At 47.6% G+C, this 21,122-nt stretch overlaps 2 protein-coding genes across 2 annotated transcripts in view; both read right to left on the bottom strand.

Annotated features, from left to right (window-relative positions):
- Positions 1-15,691, bottom strand: part of LOC308142224 (pecanex-like protein 1) — a 50,374-nt gene extending 34,683 nt beyond the window's left edge. Inside the window, 9 exon segments of the mRNA XM_080512572.1 lie at positions 363-462; positions 2,163-2,166; positions 2,535-2,872; positions 2,874-4,239; positions 4,318-4,383; positions 6,583-6,610; positions 9,246-9,351; positions 12,190-12,404; positions 15,468-15,691. Coding sequence (XP_080368698.1) covers positions 363-462; positions 2,163-2,166; positions 2,535-2,872; positions 2,874-4,239; positions 4,318-4,383; positions 6,583-6,610; positions 9,246-9,351; positions 12,190-12,404; positions 15,468-15,620 — 2,376 coding nt within the window. The 5' untranslated portion in view covers positions 15,621-15,691.
- A 927-nt stretch (positions 15,692-16,618) lies between these two features.
- On the bottom strand, positions 16,619-21,099 carry med6 (mediator complex subunit 6). The gene is made up of 8 exons (XM_080512404.1): positions 21,066-21,099; positions 19,813-19,972; positions 19,633-19,724; positions 18,495-18,577; positions 18,289-18,397; positions 18,052-18,167; positions 17,935-17,962; positions 16,619-17,025 (listed from the first exon to the last, which is right to left on the bottom strand). The coding sequence occupies exons 1-8, from the start codon at positions 21,088-21,090 to the stop codon at positions 16,895-16,897; spliced, it is 744 nt and encodes a 247-aa protein (XP_080368530.1). The 5' UTR covers positions 21,091-21,099; the 3' UTR covers positions 16,619-16,894.
- Between the last annotated feature and the right edge of the window lie 23 nt (positions 21,100-21,122).

Below are 21,122 nucleotides of genomic sequence, written 5' to 3' on the forward strand. Positions count from 1 at the left end.
CACTGTCGCTGTGAGAGCAAAGGTTTTTTTAGAAAAAAATGTGAAATTGGATAATTTCCCACGGCTCAGCTGACGAGATCTGGAGGAAACACCAGTGTGCCGCGCGCCGTGGTTGTAAAACACTGCTGTAGGGAATATTACCATGTGACACGCTGATCTGTTTCTCCATGAAATCAGAGGATACCCATCAAATCGTCAAACTACCAGTTTGCCTTTAAGACACAGAAGTCCTGATGAGCTGCGCTCTTCTGCTCTCGAACTCAGATAAATCCCAAGTTATTATATTTCAGCCCAAAACATCTGCGAGAGGAATTAAAAAGACATCTGGCAGAGCTCTGCCACCGGCAGTGTTTCCCTCTCACCAGCTCTCTGCAGGATGTCGAAGCAAACTGAAAGTCCTTCATGGTCTGAGGCTGCTCGTTGTTCTCCGTCCGATTCTTTCCTCTCTTTCTATCCTGGAACCTGAACCTGCAGGTTTCTCCCTGTTAAAAGCCACTTTTTTCCTTTCCTTTAATGTGTTCATGTGGAATTATTGGTTTTTTTTTGCCTTGAAATCAGTGTCATAATTGACGCTATAAGAATAAAATTGACTTAAAAGTCCTAGTGAAATGAAATTCCACCTCAAAACACTCTGCTGTCGCTCCTAGGGACATTTTTTATGCTAACTGGCCGAAGGGTAAAATGTTAAAACACGGCAATCTGCGAGAAAATAGCCGATAAACGGCGCTATTTCCTCTGCTGGGCGGAGCTTCTGACAATAATAGAGTGACATCACGAGTTGTGCACACGCCCAAGTTGTGTTTACATTATGGAGGATCAGAGTTTTGACCACGAAGAGGCTGAATTTAACCATATTTCATCATCGTGGTCATTTCAAAACCCAGTGATTGATGAAGAAGACACAGAAGGTGGTTCTGCCATCGGTGACCCCGTCTGGAACATGTTTGAGGAAGCAGAAGACGCTTCGTCCTCCATTCGTCCTCGTCTCCTCGCCTCAGCAGCCGCCACTTTTCACCTTTGAGGCTCCTGACTTTTGGCAGAACGACCGGCTTCCTGGATCGATAGCGCTTTTTCTTACTGCGCGGAATCACCGAAGACGAGTCCAGGTATTACTTGATCGTCTACTACCCGCCCGAGCAAGCGGCTCCCGCTAGCCGCTAGCCACGCGAGCTAGCAGCTCCCCCCCGCCCGTGCTCCTTTTCTCCTCTCTCGGTCTCTTCCAGGCTCAATCTTTCATCAAGCCTCATAAAACTCAGACTATAACTTCAAAACACTGTAAAAACTTGGATATTTAAGAGGGAAACAAGCCGATATAAACACAACAGATCGAGATCTGCACAACTCGTGACGTCATGCATAGCTCCGCCCACAATGGCCCACGAAAAAGGATTCCCCCGATTTCGTCGGCTGGAGATTCAAAATTCAAATAACTTTGTTATGCGACAACAGTCGCAGAGTCGGAGGAACCTTACAAGTAGAACCCCAACTATCGTTTTTTGCAAAGTAGTGTGTTACATTTCACTGGGACTTTAAAGCAATTCACAAGTAAAATCAACACAATCTTCAGCCAAAGTACCCTGATGCTCGACGAGGAACATTAAAATCCTGCCACTGAATAACACAAGTCCAGACAAACGAGCACTTGAAGCCACGACTGCTGTGCTGGACTGTCAACAGGGGGGGGGGGGGGGGGGTCAGCATCCCTGCAGAGTCGCGTTAATAATAATAATAATTAAAAAATCCTCACACCGCGACTCAAATGAAGAGACGACCAATGAAACGTCACTTCACATGATACGTCTAAGCAGATCCTGCTTCTAAAACTGTAGATCCCAGGAGGCGTGAGCTCCAGACGTTCATACCGAAATATCACGAGCCGAGAAGAAGTCGGGGGGGGGGGGGGGGGGGGATAAAAACCACGAGGTCTTGAGCTTGAAGGTGGGGGGAGGGAATGTGTGTGACACTAATCAGAGAGCTGCCGTTTGTCTGACCTCGGCACAAAGCACACACTGTGCCATCTGAACGGTGAAGTGCACAGGGAGCGCCGCTCGGTCACCATCGTCCCTCCATGGAAACTCACCATGGTTACGCTGAGCCAGCGAGACAGACGACGTCTCTCACACACACACACACTCACACACACACTGTGTAGGTTCCCCTACCTTCCTGGGACACCACATTGTCTTATTAGATCCTGATCTCAACCTGAAAACGTTTCCTCTCCCGGGCCCTCGTTATGATTTCTCACTCCGGAGACCCCAGAGTCCCCGCGGCGACGCGAACAGTGAAAGGACCAGAATAGACTCGGAGCTCATAATAGAAGCGAGGCTGGAGGATTCCACCCAAAACAGACCGACGCTCATCGCCGGGGGAAACACACGGGGAGCGCCGGCACTCGGGGTTTCCCCAATGTGAAATGACACCGAGCGGCCTCCATCGTCACAAAACCGTCAAAACAGTCCCGTCATTTAATTCACATTAAAAATAAAGTGTAATGATGGCACGGGGTGGGGGGGGTGGGTGTGGTTACCTACCCCGCAGGGAAGCGGCGGTGGCGTCCTGAGGCTCGGAGAAAACCGCCTGGCTGGGCAAACTGTTCCTGGAGCGGGTGACCGACTCCAGCTGGGAGGCGCGGCCCAGCAGGGACGCCGCGTCCAGCACCTCCCCCTCTTTGGCTTCCAAGTCCGACTTGGAGGTGGTCAGGGGCCGCGGCCCGGCCGGGGCCCCCAGGCGGCCGGGGTCGTTAAGGCAGGCCGCCGTCCCGCTGTCCAGGCTCAGCACCCGGGCGTGCGTCTTGGCGCTGCCCGTGCTGGGCGTCCGGCGGGAGCTGCGGCGCTTCCCTCCGCTCCGCAGCCCGGCCTCGGCTTTGGCGGAGGAAGGTGGCGGCGCTGGCGGCGGCGGCGTGCTTGGCTTTCAGCGCCCTGAAGTTGCCGTCCGGCGAGTGTCCGGAGCGGGAGGTGCTGGACGAGCTGTCCGTGCTGAGCTGGTGGGCGGAGTGGAGGCTGGAGGCGCAGCTGAGCTCGCTCTGGTCGCTGGAGTCGTCCTCGCCGCCCCCGGCGAACGCGGCGCCGCGGGGCTTGGCCGCGCCGCGCAGGGACACGTAGTCCCGGTGGCGGCTGGCGTCGAAGCTGCTCGCCCGCTTCTTGCCGGCCCGCCGCCGCCCGCTGCGCCCCGCCGACAGCGAGGAGGTCCTCTGCACGTTGCTGGACGACCGCGGCGGCGCCTCGCCGCTCGCCGTGGAGCCGTCGGCGCTGGTCCGGACGCCGGGCTCGTCCCCCGCCCCCGCCGGCTCCCGGTCGGCGGGGGACGCCGCGTCGGCGGCCTGCTTGGCGGTCAGCTCGTTGGCGTGGGGGTTCTTGTTGGCCTCCCTGGACGGGAGGCCGCCGAGGCCGCGGGAGGCGACGCTGCCGAGGCTGGGCGTCCTCCCGCCGGCGGGGCAGGACGCCGCCGCCGCCGCCGCCTCGCCCCTGTCCCGCGTGCGCTCGTCCCCCGACAGCGAGAGCAGGCTCTCCACGTGCGTGGAGCTGGTCTGCTCGCTGTGGAAGCTGCTCGCCGTGCTGTTGGTGTCCCGGTCCGTGCCGCTGCAGTAGCTCTCGGTGGAGCCGCTGCTGCGGGTGCTGAGGCTCCTCAGGCTGTCGGCGCTCCGCTCTCCCCGGTGGGACTTCCTGCCGCCGCCGCCGCCGCCTTTCCCGCCGCCGCACGCCTCCGCCTGGTAGAGTCCCGAGCTGCCTTCCCCCGCCTCCCTGGAGGCGGAGCGCGCGACCCCGCGGCCCGGCTCTTTGTACCTGCAGCACTCCAGCCCGGAGGTGGAGGGCACGGCGGCGTCCTGGCGGTCCTTGTCGGACGCCGCCCCGCACCTGAGCGAGCGGGCCGTCTCCAGCTCGGACACCGGGTCGAGGCCCCCGCCCCCGCCCCCGCCCCTCCTGGGCGGAGGGTAGAGGGCGAAGTCCGGCAGGCAGGGGTCGGGGAAGGCGGAACCCGCCGAGCTGGAGGTCCTGGGCAGGCCCCGGGACCGGAGCTCCTTGCGGTAGGCCTGCGACTGCAGGGAGGCGTGGGCCGCCGCCGCCGCCGCCTCGGCGTCGCAGGACGAGTGCGACAGGCTGAAGTGATACGCGGCGGAGCTGCAGAGGTCGGCCGCCTCCCTGGACAGCTCCGACGGACACAGGGAGGTCGACGGCTGCAAGGAGGCGAAGGAGTCGTTGGGAACAAGGCAGTACATCTTGGTGTCGGAGAGCAGATCTGCAGGAGCACGGAGAAAATGAACGTCACACACGTAATGGGGGGGGGGGGGGTTTGTTTAGTCCCGGGGATATTTACCATGATCGTGGCTGCAGCTCTCCACCAGGGTCAAACTGATGTCGTCTGAGGTCTTTCCCACGTCTCCTTGGAGGGCGGAGGAGGACAGCGATCAGGAGACGACGGGTTTTAATCCATAATTAATACAGACGCAAACGACCGCCCCCCCCCGGGGGGGGGGGGGGAATGACCTCTTAACTCGCAGAATTACAAAACACTCCGGCGCCAAATTGTCTCATCTGGAACTCTTCTTGGGTGGTCGGAACCGAACGTGCCAAGAGGGATAAAGACACGAGCTGCTACGGAGCCACAATAACACATTTTTTCTTGAACGGGAACGCGGGACTATTTAGATTAGGCTTTCCAAGCCTTTGGAAAACAAAACAGAGCGGAGTGCGACTTCCCGCGAGATTAAAACGCTCAGTCCCACGCCACGGACAGTCTGCGGCTGAATTATTGAGACGCTCCCAACAACGTTGGCTTGTCGTCTCCGCGTTCCGGCGAGCGACTCCTGCGCCGGGCGACGGCGGCGGCATTCGCTCTGCAGCGGCTGAATCAGAGAAGATGCCTCGTCTCAGTGTGACTGCTGAGGTCAGTGGAACGCTGAGTCAGGGCGTTCGGGGCCATCGCCGTCAAGGATGAGGCTTCCAGGACAGACGGGGGGGGGGGGGGGGGGGGGGGTCTGCTGCGCCTCTTTACCGAGTCGAGTCTTTCACTCTGACGCCCCGTTTACACCACGACGTTTCACGCGACATCTAATCCGTAAAAAAAAAAAAAAAGGAGTGTCCCTGAATTTATAGAATATTTAATAGAACCCCCCCAATTCCAAAACAAAGTCATTCAATTTCTACAAAATGGATAATTTCACTTTTTCCCTCTTTTGCTCCGTTCTATGTTACAATACAAACTATTTCCTTTCTCCTCTGTTTCCTACATAAATGTAACCCAGTCACACTTAGTCTTTCATATACAAGCACGTATGCACATGCACGCACACACACGCACGCACACATACACACACACGCACGCACACATACACACGCACGCACGCACACATACACACACACACGCACGTACACATACACACGCACGCACACATACGCACGCACGCACACACACGCACACATGCGCACGCGCACGCACACATACACACGCACGCACGCACACATACACACACACGCACGTACACATACACACGCACGCACACATACGCACGCGCACGCACACATACACACGCACGCACGCACACATACACACACACGCACGTACACATACACACGCACACATACACACGCACGCACACATACGCACGCACGCATACACACGCACACATACGCACGCGCACGTACACATACACACGCACGCACGCACACATACGCACGCACACATACACACACACGCACGTACACACACGCACGCACGTACACATACGCACGCACACATACGCACGCGCACGTACACATACACACGCACGCACGCACACATACGCACGCACACATACACACACACGCACGTACACACACGCACGCACGTACACATACGCACGCACACATACGCACGCGCACGTACACATACACACGCACGCACGCACACATACGCGCGCACACATACACACACACGCACGTACACACACGCACGCACGTACACATACGCACGCACACATACGCACGCGCACGTACACATACACACGCACGCACGCACACATACGCACGCACACATACACACACACGCACGTACACACACGCACGCACGTACACATACGCACGCACACACACACACACACACGCACGCACATATACACACGCACGCACACACACATTATGTAAATGTTTGTATTACTTTTGTATAGAGAATGTATTGTTCATTTTCACACGTCTTTGGAATTGTTTACTGTTTTGTACTATTTATCTGCACTACCTTAAATTAGAAAAAAAAAAAAAAAGTGTGTTTCCACTGCAGCAGTGGACACGGGGACAAACGGCGTAGTGAGTCTGCCGGGCCATGGGGGCGGCGCTGTTGCTTGATTTCGTAATGAAACCACACAGACGTGCGCAGAGGAGAGTCTCGACTATAAAACTACCGATACGGACGATAAAACGAGAATACTGACCGAGTCAAACCACCGCCATGTTTGTTTACAAGGGATTGAAGGGGAAGAAACAGGCTGAATAGCCTCCATCAGGCTCTGCAGGACGGATTAGTTTTGCAGATAGACTCGTAATCGTTGTGTAACTCGGGCCTGAAAAACACGAATCACGGAGAGAAAGGAACGACGGTTGTAATTACCTTTGGCAACTGTTGCTCTTCCGTGTGTCTGAAAGTGGAATGAAAAGACAAGTCAGGTTATTTAAAAAAAAAAAATTTTTTAGTGGGAAAACAGGTGTTGAGAATATTAAAAACTCATTTCTGCGCTCAAAGGCAAACTGACAGGTCCCGAGCCTCACGGCGGAGGACGACAGTATCAAGAGTAATGAAAACAGCCGGCGTCGCCGTGACGACAGAAAAGTCCCACCGCCTGATTAATGGCTCGAGGACACGCAGTACCAAGACACATAACACAGCACCCGGGGGGATTCGGAGGTGACGCGGATCTCACAGAATAAAAAGGCTGAAATAATAATAATAATTAAAAAAAAAAAAAAGGTGAATAATAAAAAGACACATCTGCTGACAGGGGCCTAATATAATTGCGCTGAGACTCACACACACACAAAATAATTGCGTCCTCCAGCGCAGCGAATCATTTAAATTGGACTTCTCTCGCCCGGCCCCCCCCCGAGGTTTTGATTTGATCACCTCAGCTCATCGGAGCTGCACACATGCAGCTGAGCACGCAGCTATTAGCATGAACACTAATGACGTTACGGCGCCGTGACGCATGTGCACATAAACGGCGACGTCGTGCGAAACGGTGGGAGAAGGTAGAATTTATTCAAAGTTAATTGTGCAACTGGAAACTTGGAACGTTTCAATTTGTTGCTTTTCACACAATAACGACCAAAAAAAAATCAATCGATAAACGCATAAATCAACAAATTGACTCGTTAATTGCAGTAAATTTCAACTCTGTGAATTGGAAATGCTGTTAATCGAGGTGAAGCTGCATGTTTTCGGTGAAAATGTCCAGTTTCTCGCTGGGAAGTTTCCAGTTAGATCGTGTCCAGATGCAGTAATTGATTTTTTTTACACGACCAAGTCACTCGTGAATATTTGAAACAGGAGATGAAGAGTTGAGAATCAATCTGTCACTTCTTTGCTAACTTTTGTCAGGTTTTTTTTTTTAAATATTGATCCAATATAAAAAATTAATATAAATATAAAAGTGTTTTTCAACCACGGTGCCGCGGCACACTTGTGTTTCCGCGAGATCTCGTCAGGTGAGCCGTGGGAAATTATCCAATTTCACATTTTTTTCTAAAAAAACCTTTGCTCTCACAGTGTGTTGCAGAGTAATCCTGTATAAATACTCTTCACCACTAGAGGGCAGCACAGAACTTTGCCGGTGAAATGTAAAGTGACAGACGTCAGTGTGGTTCATCTCCACCTCCTGCTACCATCTTGTATCAAAGTACTGTGTCAGTGACAGTGATGGAGAAGTTTTTGAAAAGGAAGAATGTGAACCAGGATCTCAGCTCTTCATCCATCAGGTCCAGGTTTCACACTGAGGGAGGCACGATTAAAAAAAGTCCTTGCTTTCTGGATTTACTGGATTCCTGTTGATAAAACTTTGATGAGAAAGACTTTTTATTGTTAATAGAGGCTACAGAGTTTAACTTTTTAACATTTTTGGGTGGAGGTGGTGGTGGTAGTGGTGGAGGTGGTGGTGGTGGTAGTGGTGGTGGTGGTAGTGGTGGTGATGGTGGAGGTGGTAGTGGTGGAGGTGGTGGTAGTGGTGGTAGTGGTGGAGGTGGTAGTGGTGGTAGTGGTGGAGGTGGTAGTGGTGGTAGTGGTGGAGGTGGTAGTGGTGGTGATGGTGGAGGTGGTGGTGGAGGTGGTAGTGGTGGTGATGGTGGAGGTGGTAGTGGTGGAGGTGGTGGTAGTGGTGGAGGTGGTAGTGGTGGTAGTGGTGGAGGTGGTAGTGGTGGTAGTGGTGGAGGTGGTAGTGGTGGTGATGGTGGAGGTGGTGGTGGAGGTGGTAGTGGTGGTGATGGTGGTGGTGATGGAGGTGGTAGTGGTGGTGATGGTGGAGGTGGTAGTGGTGGAGGTGGTGGTGGTGGTGATGGAGGTGGTAGTGGTGGTGATGGTGGAGGTGGTAGTGGTGGAGGTGGTGGTGGTGGTGATGGTGGAGGTGGTAGTGGTGGTGATGATGGAGGTGGTAGTGGTGGAGGTGGTAGTGGTGGTGATGGTGGAGGTGGTAGTGGTGGAGGTGGTAGTGGTGGTGATGGTGGAGGTGGAGGTGGTAGTGGTGGAGGTGGTAGTGGTGGTGATGGTGGAGGTGGTAGTGGTGGAGGTGGTAGTGGTGGTGATGGTGGAGGTGGAGGTGGTAGTGGTGGTGATGGTGGAGGTGGTAGTGGTGGTGATGGTGGAGGTGGAGGTGGTAGTGGTGGAGGTGGTAGTGGTGGAGGTGGTGGTGGAGGTGATGGTGGAGGTGGTGGTGGTGGAGGTGATGGTGGAGGTGGTGATGGTGGAGGTGGTGATGGTGGTGGAGGTGGTGATGGTGGTGGAGGTGGAGGTGATGGTGTGCCTCCAGATTTTTCCAAAGAAAAAAGTGTGTCTCGGCTCAAAAAAGGTTGAAAAACACTGCAATATTCAAAATGCACTCGTGTTCCGACTGGACTTTACAGACGTGCCCCCCCCACCCCCTATTCTGTAAGAAACCCGGTGATACCACCTGCATTTCCTTGACAAAAATCAGAAACAAGTTGTGTGTCAACTACCTTTTGAACAAAACCAAAAAGATATAAAGGAAGCAGAAATGTATGAGACTGCATGAGAAGAGTGAAGTGAACCTGCTGGCTGGACTCCGTCCCGATGTAGGAGTTCCTGGAGCTGCAGTCCACCGGCGGCGTCTCTTGTCGGATGAAGTCGGCCATCTCGATGCCCCCGCCCGGGTCCCTTGGCGGAAACACACAGGAGACATGAACACACTCGTGTGACGGCGTAACCGGTGCAGCAGGATTCTCTCTCTCTCGTGAGGACGTCGAGAAAGACAGATCATCCCGGATGCTCTATATTTTTCTCATTTCACGTGAACCCGTCTCCAGAAAGACGTTCCTCTGCCGAGACGGCTCAGATCCACACGGCTACAGGACCTGGAGTCGGTGGGGAGAACGTGCAAACTCCTGGAAACTGTTGAGACGCTTTAAAAAAAAACAATAAATCCCTTTGCGTCTTTTCCAAAACCGATGGATGAAAAAAAAAAAAAAAAAAAAAAGGGATGAAGGAATCCGTCTGGAAGCTTCCCAGGCCTATATTTAGACCCAGACATGCTTGTTTAACGGCTCGGCGTGTTTGAGACGAAACGGCTCGTCGGGAATATAAATCATCTCCCAGAGAGAGAAAAAAAAACTAAAAAGTAAACTTTCATAACGGTTCGGGCTACAAAACAAACACTCCGGAGTGACGGAGTTCGCGGCGCAGCGCCGCTGGACGGCGACTGGAAAAACAGCCGGGCAGGGGCGAGCGAGTGGGCGGCGGAGAGAGATAGATAAATAAATAAATAAATGGATGGATGAATAAACAAACAAACAAATAGCTGAATAGATGAATAAATAAATAAATGAATAAATAAATTGATGAATCAATAAATGAATAAATAAATAAATGAATGAATAAATAGATAAATAAATAAATGAATAAATAGATAAATAAATAAATGAAAAAATAAATAAATGGATGGATGAATAAACAAACAAACAAACAAATAGCTGAATAGATGAATAAATCAATAAATGAATAAATAAATAGATGAATCAATAAATGAATAAATAAATAAATAACTAAATAAATGAATAAATAGATAAATAAATTAATGAAAAAATAAATAAATGTATACATAAATAGATGAATAAATAAATAAATAGATGAATGAATACATAAATAAATGAATTGACAAATAAATGAATAAATAAAATAAACAAATAAATAGATGAATGAATAAATGAATAAATAATAGATGAATGAATGAATACATAAATAGATGAATAAATAAATAAATAAATAAATAAATAGATGAATAAATAAATAAATAGATAAATAAATGAATAAATAGATAAATAAATGAATAAATAAATAGATCAATCAATCAATAAATGAATAAATAAATAATTAAATAGACAAATAAATAAATAAATAAATAAATAGAGAGATAGAGGAATAAATAAATAAATAATAAATAAAAGACTTTCGCCAACTTCGGCTGTACTGCTTCTCCTTCCTTGCTGCAAAAAGTCAGACGACCTGGAATGCTGCTCCAGATGTGCGGGCAAAGCTGTGACGCTGCCCCCCCCCCCCCCCCTACCCCCCTACCCCCCTACCTCCCTTCACCCCCCCCCCCTCCCCCCAACCACCACCTCTCTCAGCATCCTGCTAAGCAGCGCTCTCTCTGGAATGTGAATATATGAGTCACTTCTTCACGTCACGGGCAGTAAAAGGCTAAAAAACCCTCGCTGGCTTTTGTTCCCTCAGAACCCGAGTGGCAAAGTGTTGAGAACTGAAAGCAAAAAACAAAAGAAGAAGAAAAACTGCTTTGCTTTCTGGTGATTTCTTTAAACCGGCGAGATTATTTCACGTATCAGTAACCGCAGTTTCACCTGACGCGACACTTTTGATTCATCAGGAGCTCCTTTCTGCTCTTTTCTGAAGTTTGCGTGTTCTCAGTGTAAAAACACGTGTTGGAGGTCATTTGGCGTGTAAAAGAGTGTATAAGTGTGTTTTCCTACTGATGAACTGGTGGCCAGTGTCTCCTGCTTTCACACATCCCTCAAATTCTAATTCTAACCTTTATTTTACCAGAAAATCCTGGTTGAGATTGAAAATCCCTCTTTCAAGAGCGTCATAAAACATAAAAGTAAAATGCCAATACGTTAAAAATAACATATTTTATCTTGACGTCACAGGAAACGGTCTCGTAGCTCGACCAGGAGATCAAATCTGTCATTTCAAGACGTTAAATTAAGTCACAAAAAAAGAGTTTAAAACTAATAAAAGAGACACAGGAAGTCTGATTGGACACAGCCGGTGTTAAATATGTGATATATATGTGCTGCACGCAATAAACCGACCAACCATTTGTAACCTGCAGCAGATTTAACAAGTTTCTTAAGCTTTGAGTCGATGCGTCTGTACATTCTGAACACGTGTTTATAGAACATACAGACACACAAACTGCATGCAGACGCTTTTCAGGACCGAACGAGTTCGTCGGCTGCAGGAGACGCAGAGAAAAACGTCCGTCGGTCGTCAGGGGAACCGAAAATGTGCTTGAGAGGAACAAAACATGGAGGACAAGCCCGCAGGTCGGCCGTGTCCAATATAGTAGAAATAGAGGAAGTTTCAGACTCAAAACAAGCCGTTAATCTCATGACGTGTGTGTGTGTGTGTGTGTGTGTGTGTGTGTGTGTGTGTGTGTGTGTGTGTGTGTGTGTGTGTGTGTGTGTGTGTGTGTGTGTGTGTGAGAGAGACAAAATGGGTCAATGTGACTTTGCAACGTTGCAAAAATAGCAACGATCCCAAAAAAAACACCGCCGTTCATCTTTTCAGCTCCGCTTCAGATCAATAAAGGAGGTTTTCCCTCGTCGCCGCTAGTTTTAGACGCGTCGCCTGACCTTTGACCTTTGACCTTTGACCTCGGCTCCATCAGATAACGGACTGCAGATTGCGTTACCGCTGGACGACCAGGCGTCGTCTCCTCTCCCTCCCGTCATCTTTACGGAACAAAATGTAAAAACTCACCCCGGGCCGTTGCTGTCCTGCCGGCGGGCGCCGCCTCCGTCGCCCGCCCCCTCCGCGCCCCCTTTGCCCGCCTGGCCCTCCTTGGCCTGGTGCTCCACCACCTCCCCCTCGTCCAGGGCGTGGTGGAGCCGGTAGTTCACCGTCTTCAGCAGCAGGAACATGGCGGCGATCACGCCGCAGTAGATCCCCACGATCACCATGGTCGGCGGCAACGCCTGGTGTCAGAGCCGAGAGGCGGGACCGTGAGAACCGAGCCGGCGTGATAGATATATACACACACACACATATATACACACATATATATGTATATATATACATACATATATATGTATATATACATACATATATGTATATACATACATACATATATATGTATATATATACATACATATATATGTATATATATATATACATATATGTATATACACACACACATATATATACACACATATATATGTATATATATACATACATATATATGTATATATATACATACATATATACATATATGTATATATATACATACACATATATATACATACATATATGTATGTATATATATACATACATATATACACATATATATGTGTGTGTGTATATATATATATACACACGCACATATATGTGTATATATATACATATATGCATATATATACATACATATACACACACACATATATATAGACACACACACATATGTGTATATATATATACATACATATATGTATATATACATACATATACACACATATGTGTGTATGTATATATATATATATACACATATATATATATATATCCATGTATGTGTGTGTGTGTGTATATATATATATATCACGACGGCTCCGTTCTCATAGTCTCGCTATATACATATATATATACATATAAATACACACACAGACACACACACATATATATACATACACACACACACACACACACACACACACACACATATATATACATATACACAATATAAATACATAATACTGCGGCTGTGGACCGGTGGGTTGTCGGTTCAAACCCCCGTCAGACTCAAGGTACCTCAGAAACGCGAAGACGGACCGCCGCTTGACCCAATTCTTGTTGTTGTTGTTCTAAACGGCTGCAATCAATTAAACCCCGTCTTGAAACAGAAATGTGGCGGCGTCTCCGTCCGTCCGTCTCCGTCCACTCCAGGAATAGATCGGAAACCACAAACCGATTCGACACGCCGGCGCCTGGATGCAGACGTTGATACGCGTCGCGAAGCGGCGGAACCGCTGCAGTTCCGGTTATCGATTCATCGTTAAGACACGATGCCTGCCGAGGCGAAGTTAAAAGGGTTGAAACGCCGGTTTTAATGGTTTCTGGAGCAGGTTTTTATGTCCCTTTGTTTGTTTTTTTTATCGTCTTTCGCTGGAACTGGAACTCCTGACCGTCAGACTTCGGCTGGACGAGTCAAATCTGTCGTTTTCAAGAGTTCACAGAGGAAACTTTATGCGTTTTAGCCCCAATAAAAGTCGGTCTGGGGACAGCCGGAGGTGCTGAAACCTTTCAAACTAAAACCATCTCGTCTCTCTTCAGGTAATAACATTTTGGTTTGTTTGAATAGAAAAAAACGGGAGTTCGGTCAAAGACAAGAAAACGTTCACTGTGTAGCCTCACTGTTTCTATCACAGGTCACCTTAGTGGCTTTTATATCATCTAATTGACAATATTAACTAGATTTATCGACTTGCAGCTATTTAGACATATTGTTCTGTTAAATTCTCACAGGTTTTTATGCAACGTTGACGTTATGCCACAAACACATTGTAGTTCAGGGGCCAGACTGGTAAAATAGCGTCATAACAACATTTAAATATAAACGTCAAACTTTTTTGTTGTTGTTGTTGTTGTAGCACAAAGTACATCTGATTAACAAAACAAAATACCTACTACAATCTCAATATAAAGTCAATTTTAATGAAACATTTTGGTGCAAAATGGAGTAAAATGTCCCCAAAAACACTGACAACATGGCTTTGAGCATCACTAATATCTCGCCTCACTGTCGTGTTTTATCTGCTACTCTTAAGAAATATATATATTAAAAAAAAAAATTTTTAATGACATTTTTACAAAATTACTTAATGATTTAGCCAAATTGAGCCTCTCGTGGATGTTTGAGTTTTAACAGCCTTCTTCACGTTTCTTCTCGATATTCACAACTTTATATACTGTTAAAATGATAAATAAGTGACTCACTACACCATCTGGTGGCACAAAGTAGTATTACAAGGTTAGAACAGTAACTCAGCTTAAAATACAGCTTTTTAAAAAAATATTTGAGGTCACAGCAGGAGATATTTATCAATCTTTGGAACTTTTCAGTTCCGAGATGCACCGATCTGATATCTGGACCCGACGTCGGTCCGATATCCTCAGACTAGAACGGATCGACGTAACCTATACTTAAAAAAACAATCCATTCCCATTTCAATCTTTTGCCGCCGGAGCGACAACGTACAGAATCTGCTGAGTGGAGGTTTTTAGGTACTTTGCTTCTCTTCACGTAAAGGTATATAGCTTTTTTTTTCTTTTCTTAAGGGCCGACGACGTATCGGATCGGGAGCGAAGCATCTTCGGTTCAGTTTGATGGGGATTTAGGGGGGGGTTGATCTGTGAGGGTCTGGACACCTGTCCAGGTGAGTCCAGGTGTCCCTCTAACCTCAGTTCCCCCAAGTAGCTCTGCTATTGTGTTCCAGAACCACAAACCCCCAGCTTGTACCCTGGACAGATGTGCTCCTGCAAAATAGCTGGGGAACCTCTGGGAGAAAAAACCGCAAATCACCACCGACGGGAGGAACAACAAGCAAGGAAGGAGTAGTAGGGGGGGGAATTAATTCACTGATTCCAGCCCAGGAACGGACCTGAGGAGCTCCAGAATCCGAACAAAAGAGCCTCACGGTCCCAATCAGTTGGTGGAGAGATTCGTGTAAACACTGACGGAGGAGGAGGAGGAGGAGGAGGTGGAGGAAGAGGAGGAAACACGGTTATTTCGTTGTTTTCCTCTACGTCAAATCTCGCACAAACGAAGCGTTCGGGCGTTAGACGGACATCGCGGGTCGTTCTGGGTCGACCTGAACCGGGGCTTTACGACGTCCGGCGCTCCGGCGACCAGACCCGAGTCCGACCGTTACGTCTCTCCGAGCGCAAACCTTAACGGACACCGGGGGCTCCGCGGTCCCCCCCTCTTCAACACAACAATAACAATAACAATAATAATAATATTATTAACAATACCGCCGGGGGCTCACCATGTACAGCGTGAAGGGGAAACACAGCAGAAACAGCCAGATGTAGAGGTGCAGCGCGTTGACGAACGTGTTCTGGTCGGGGTCGTAGAACCAGCCGCCCGTGACCGAAGCCCAGACCCCCTGGCGGAGGATCTGCAGGGTCTGGGACCCCATGGCGGCTCCTTGGCTAGCGCCGGACCACCGCACGCGGCCCCGCGGCTCCAGACGGTGGCCTGAAAATCCCCTCCGCGGCGGCAGCAGCCATGTTTTTCCACACCCGCCCCCCCCTCTCCCTCTTCCCTCTCTCTCCCTCCGTCCCTCCCTCCTCCTCCTCCTCCTCCTGCCGAGGAGCTCGTAGCCAGTGAGGCGGGCGGGCAGCAGCAGCAGCAGCAGCAGCCGGGCAGCTCCGCTCCGAGTCCGGGGGCCTCCCGGATCACACCACGCCCTGAGAGGCGTCTCCTTCCGGCCTGCTGCTGCTCGCGCACCAGCCATCACTGGGTGTTTTTTTTTTTTTTTTTTTTTATTTAATTAGTTTATTTTTTTTTAATAAACGTACTTTTTTAATTATTAAAAAGCTGTAATATTATTATTAAACGCTGCATAATAAAAAATAAATAAAAAAACAAAAAACATTTCATATATCAGCGATCAGGACGTGTGGTCGCATGTCGCCACCTGCTGGTGGAACTGTATATTTTCTTAGTAGAATTTGCCAGCCTATTCTGAAATATAGATATTAAAGGAAATCAGATATTCTATTTGCAAAAAAAAAAATCTGAATATCGTGTTTTTATTCAGGATTAAAACAATTTGTCATCATCTGGAACATTTTTTTGAGTTTACGTGTCTAAAGTATCACTTCACATAAATTGGACACCTTTATTGTGAAAGGTGTTGCGTCATGTGACCTCCACAGATGCATTAATGTCGGGGGTCAAATTCTGACCAATGTCATTTTTGCCAGTCGAGTGTTTTTAGATCAGCTTCTGTCAGTTTTCATATTTATACTTTAAAAAATAAATAAATAAATCACACGGCGGCCAGATTAGATCCTCTGGCGGGCCGCTTCTGGCCCCCGGGCCTCATGTTGGACACCCCTGGTTTAGATGGTTTGAGGAAAGAGCTTTTGATTGCAGGTTCCGGAAATGTAAACACAAACGATGACAGTTGCGTACAACAAAACATCTACTTGTTTTTATTATTAAAAGAAAAAGAAAAAACAAAAGAAAGAGTCACACAACCAGCAGAAACGTCATGATCTCTGCAGCCTCGTGACGGCGGCTGGAGATGAAACCGTCCTCTGAAACGTTCCTGCTGACCAGAGCAGTAAGACGACGCCGCTGCTGACGTCGGGATACGAACTTCCTGAAATCTCCCCCGACGACAAACGGCCTGCAGGCCGTTACAGGAACAAGGCGGCGGGTTTAAAACGGAGTCGCGGCAGCGGCTCACTGGAGTCTCGCCCTCTTCTCGGGCGGGGGCTTGCTGGGTGGAGCCGGGGCCGCCGACTTGGCCGCCGGCTCCCTCTCCTCCTGTTTCACCGCTTCCGCGGGAGGTTCGGGCTCCTTCTTCACCTCCACTGCAAAAATAAAACACGAGGGGAAAAACTCTTGAGATTTTCTGAAAGCGAGTTTCAAGCTCGGCAAAGATCGGAAATTGTGAGCAAAAAAAAAAATGAGGTGAACTGTGAAAATGTAGAATTGCAATTGTGCAGCACATTTACTTGATATGGGGAATTAATTGATGGCGGGGACAAGGTAAAAAAAAAAAACGTGCAAAATTAAGGATATGACTTCATTTCACGTGTTCTAGATCAGAGTTTTTCAACCTTTTTTGAGCCAAGACACTTTTTTCTTTGGAAAACTCTGGAGTCACACCTCCACCACCACCCGAAAATGTTAAAAAGTTAAACTCTGTAGCCTCTATTAACAATATAAAGTCTTTCTCATCCAAGTTTTATCAACAGGAATCCAGTAAATCCAGAAAGCAAGGACTTTTTTTAATAGTGCCTCCCTCAGTGTGAAACCTGGACCTGATGGATGAAGAGCTGAGATCCTGGTTCACATTCTTCCTTTTCAAAAACTTCTCCATCACTGTCACTGACACAGTACTTTGATACAAGATGGTAGCAGGAGGTGGAGATGAACCACACTGACGTCTGTCACTTTACATTTCACCGGCAAAGTTCTGTGCTGCCCTCTAGTGGTGAAGAGTATTTATACAGGATTACTCTGCAACACACTGTCGCTGTGAGAGCAAATTTTTTTTTAGAAAAAAATGTGAAATTGGATAATTTCCCACGGCTCACCTGACGATCTGGAGGAAATACCAGTGTGGTTGAAAAACACTGTTCTCGATACAACCACAGGTATTTTATAGCTCCAAAAGGCTTTGTGGCTGTCAGGAAATGTGTAATATGCCTAAATGTAAGATGTTCTTATGAGAGATACAAAACAAATACAGAAAGAAAATAGTTTTGCAACCGTACCTGGAATAGGCTTTTCACCAGGCTTGGGCTGTGAAAGTGAAAAAACAAACAAAAAAAGAAGTCATCAGCAATTGTTTACATTTTGTTGATGTAAAGTAGAGACGGGGTGAAACGTACCTGGTAGAAAGTTGGTGGAAACTTAGTCCTCAGATCTAAAAGCAGCGTGTCGACACGATGCCTCTGGAACAGAGAACTCGGTTCTTCTTTCTTCTTCGATTTCGGCTTGGCTTTTTCTGCAAATACAAATTGTGTCAATCGGCTTTTTTTTCCCCCCCCCAAAGCTTGAAGCTGGATTTCAATGAGCTCCTCCTCCGATCCTCCAGCAACTTCTTCAATCTGTAAACCTTGCCTCACCTCGCTCCTCCTGGTCCTTAAAATGCCACCAGTATCCTTTGGAAGGGTGATAGCGGCAGTACGCCATGGCCTCGTCGAAGGCAGACTGAATCCCGTGAACGGCTGAAAGCTGGAGCAAAGTCACATTAAGCACCGAATTTATCTCACGTACAAAAAGGTCTCTTAAAAAAAACAACAAAACTATTGTAGCATTTTGATGTTTTCACCACTCTGGAGCTGATGACTGTTCCCAGGTCAGGAGCCTGATACACCACCCCCGCTATGATGTAATAGTCGGCCATAGGAATCACTACGGGACAGAAACGCAGAAGTGGAACGTTAAAGTCCAGTGAAATGTTAAAACACTACTTTGCAAAAAAACGATAGTTGGGTTCTACTTGTAAGGTTCCTCCGACTCTGCCCCACCACTGTTGTCGCATAACAAAGTTATTTGAATTTTGAATCTCCAGCCGACGGAGTCGGGGGAATCCTTCTTCGTGGGCGGAGCCTATGTGTGACGTCACGAGTTGTGCAGATCTCGATCTGTTGTGTTTATATCGGCTTGTTTCCTCTTAAATATCCAAGTTTTTACAGAGTTTTGAAGTTATAGTCGGCGTTTTATGAGCCTTGATGAAAGATTGAGCCTGGAAGAGACCGAGAGAGGAGAAAAGGAGCACGGGCGGCGGGAGCCGCTAGCTGCTAGCTTGGGCGGCTGGCGGCTAGCGGGAGCCACTAGCTCAGGAGGCTAGTAGACGATCCAGTAACACCTGGACTCATCGACATGATCCAGGAAGCCGGTCGTTCTGCCAAAAGTCAGGAGCCTCAAAGGTGAAAAGTGGCGGCTGCTGAGGCGAGGAGACGAGGACGAATGGAGGACGAAGCGTCTTCTGCTTCCTCAAACATGTTCCAGACGGGGTCACCGATGGCAGAACCACCTTCTGTGTCTTCTTCATCAATCACTGGGTTTGAAATGACCATGATGATGAAATCTGGTTAAATTCAGCCTCTTCGTGGTCAAAACTCTGATCCTCCATAATGTAAACACAACTTGGGCGTGTGCACAACTCGTGATGTCACTCTGTTATTGTCAGAAGCTCCGCCCAGCAGAGGAAATAGCGCTGCTTATCGGCTATTTTCTCTCAGATTGCCATGTTTTAACATTTTACCCTCGGGGCCAGTTGGCATAAAAAATGTCCCTAGAAGCGACACCAGAGTGTTTTGGAGGTGGAATCTTCATTTCACTGGGACTTTAAATGATGTTCACATGCAACGTAAAGCAGAATAGAGTCAGTGTCGATGCCGACCGGACGGCGTCTCGCCGGTGAATTCTTCAGCAACAATTCAATCCGACACTGTGGCGCTCACCTTGTGTTGGTGACTGCCGCTGTTGTTTGCGGATTATGTAAAGAATTGGCTCCTGAGCGTGAAGAAGAATGTACTCCACTCCCACCATCTGGCTGCAAGCGAGACCGACACAATGCCCACGTTCAGGTTTCAGGGATGTGGAGTCAATACGAGAGCCGGAGCCGCCGTGAGAGAGCTTACTTGAGATGCTCCAGGGTGAGCCGCTGCATCTTCACCACCTCGTTGTTACAGGTTCGGTCATAGAAGGGGTTGCTCCTCTCGGAGAAATAGTCCAGCACGTTTCCAGGATTGAGGATCGGGACCCAACCGCTGTCCACCCAGGATATCCCCAGAAGGTTGTCTGCAGATTAACGGCAAGAGAAAGAAAGATGGGAAGCAAAAAGACAAAGCAAAGACACTAATTAAACAGTGATACAAATTAAATTATTAAAAAAATACAAAAAGGGAACTGAACAAGTTGATAGAAAAACAAACAAAAAAAAAAACCTCAAACAGAAGCAAACAGTTAGATTTTTGTGATCCACTTATTAACTTTCTGTCCACGAGCTTGTTTTTCTATTATTAATTTCTTCCAGACATTTCAAAATCATGGTATGAAACACAATAAAAATGCACATAAGAAAAGAAAAAAATACCTTAATATACATCTATGCATGTATATAAATGTATACACATCTATATAGATGAACAGACTTAAACATGTCGCGTTTGAAAAGTGGGAGGAAGACGTAAAACATTTTAAATCCTCCTTCTTCTCCAATATTCAATATTCACATTTTATTTTCTGATTAATAATAAACAAACTAATGAGTCCTAATCTTTTGTTCCCAGAATGACTCAAACCTCGACAGTAAAACGTTCCTCATCACACTACTCTTTAATTATTATCATGAATTGTGTAGTTAAATATATCCAATACTTCCTCTTTATGCTTCTTACAATACATTTGAAGAGTTTAATTTTTTTATTTTTTTTGGTGGGGGGTATTTGATGAAACCCAACACAGGTAAGTTTCTTTTTTAAGCTTGACAGAAAATAGCAAATTGAAACATTTTAAAAATAAAGATTGATTAAATCCTTTTCGTTTGCTTGTTGTTCTGGTTGTAAACGGGCAGTTGTCACATTAAACAGTTTCACCATGAAATCATTCAACACGTCTTTCGCGAACATTGGATGGATAAACCCTTAATCCCTTCACTGTTTGATTTAGTGTAATTTTAGTTTCTTGATAATTTTAGCGGAGTCGAAGCACACGGGATGCTAAGAGGCTAACGTTAGCATCAAGCGCCGGCATTCAGCAGCAAGCGACGACGAATACACATCAAATTTAACGGATTAAATACAACAAATCATCTGAACGCATTTTCTGTGTCGTCTTGATGGAACGAACAACACTGAAATGACTAAAGAAAGAAAACGTTGGACAGAGCTACCTCTGAAATCCACCGCCGCCATCATGTAAACAAAGTCTCAGGAAGATGACGTTTCAC

The sequence above is a fragment of the Blennius ocellaris genome (assembly GCF_963422515.1).
Source record: "Blennius ocellaris genome assembly, chromosome: 17".
Taxonomy (NCBI): Eukaryota; Metazoa; Chordata; class Actinopteri; order Blenniiformes; family Blenniidae; genus Blennius; species Blennius ocellaris.

What these genes read in the sequence shown, in the direction of transcription:
- med6 (XM_080512404.1), bottom strand. Translation starts at nt 21,090, where the DNA reads ATGATGGCGGCGGTGGATTTCAGAG. An exon ending in GCGGCAGTCACCAACACAAG is followed by an intron (nt 18,578 to 19,632) that starts GTGAGCGCCACA and finishes TCTGTCCCGTAG; the next exon opens with TGATTCCTATGGCCGACTAT. An exon ending in TGGTGAAAAGCCTATTCCAG is followed by an intron (nt 17,026 to 17,934) that starts GTACGGTTGCAA and finishes TTATTTTTGCAG; the next exon opens with TGGAGGTGAAGAAGGAGCCC.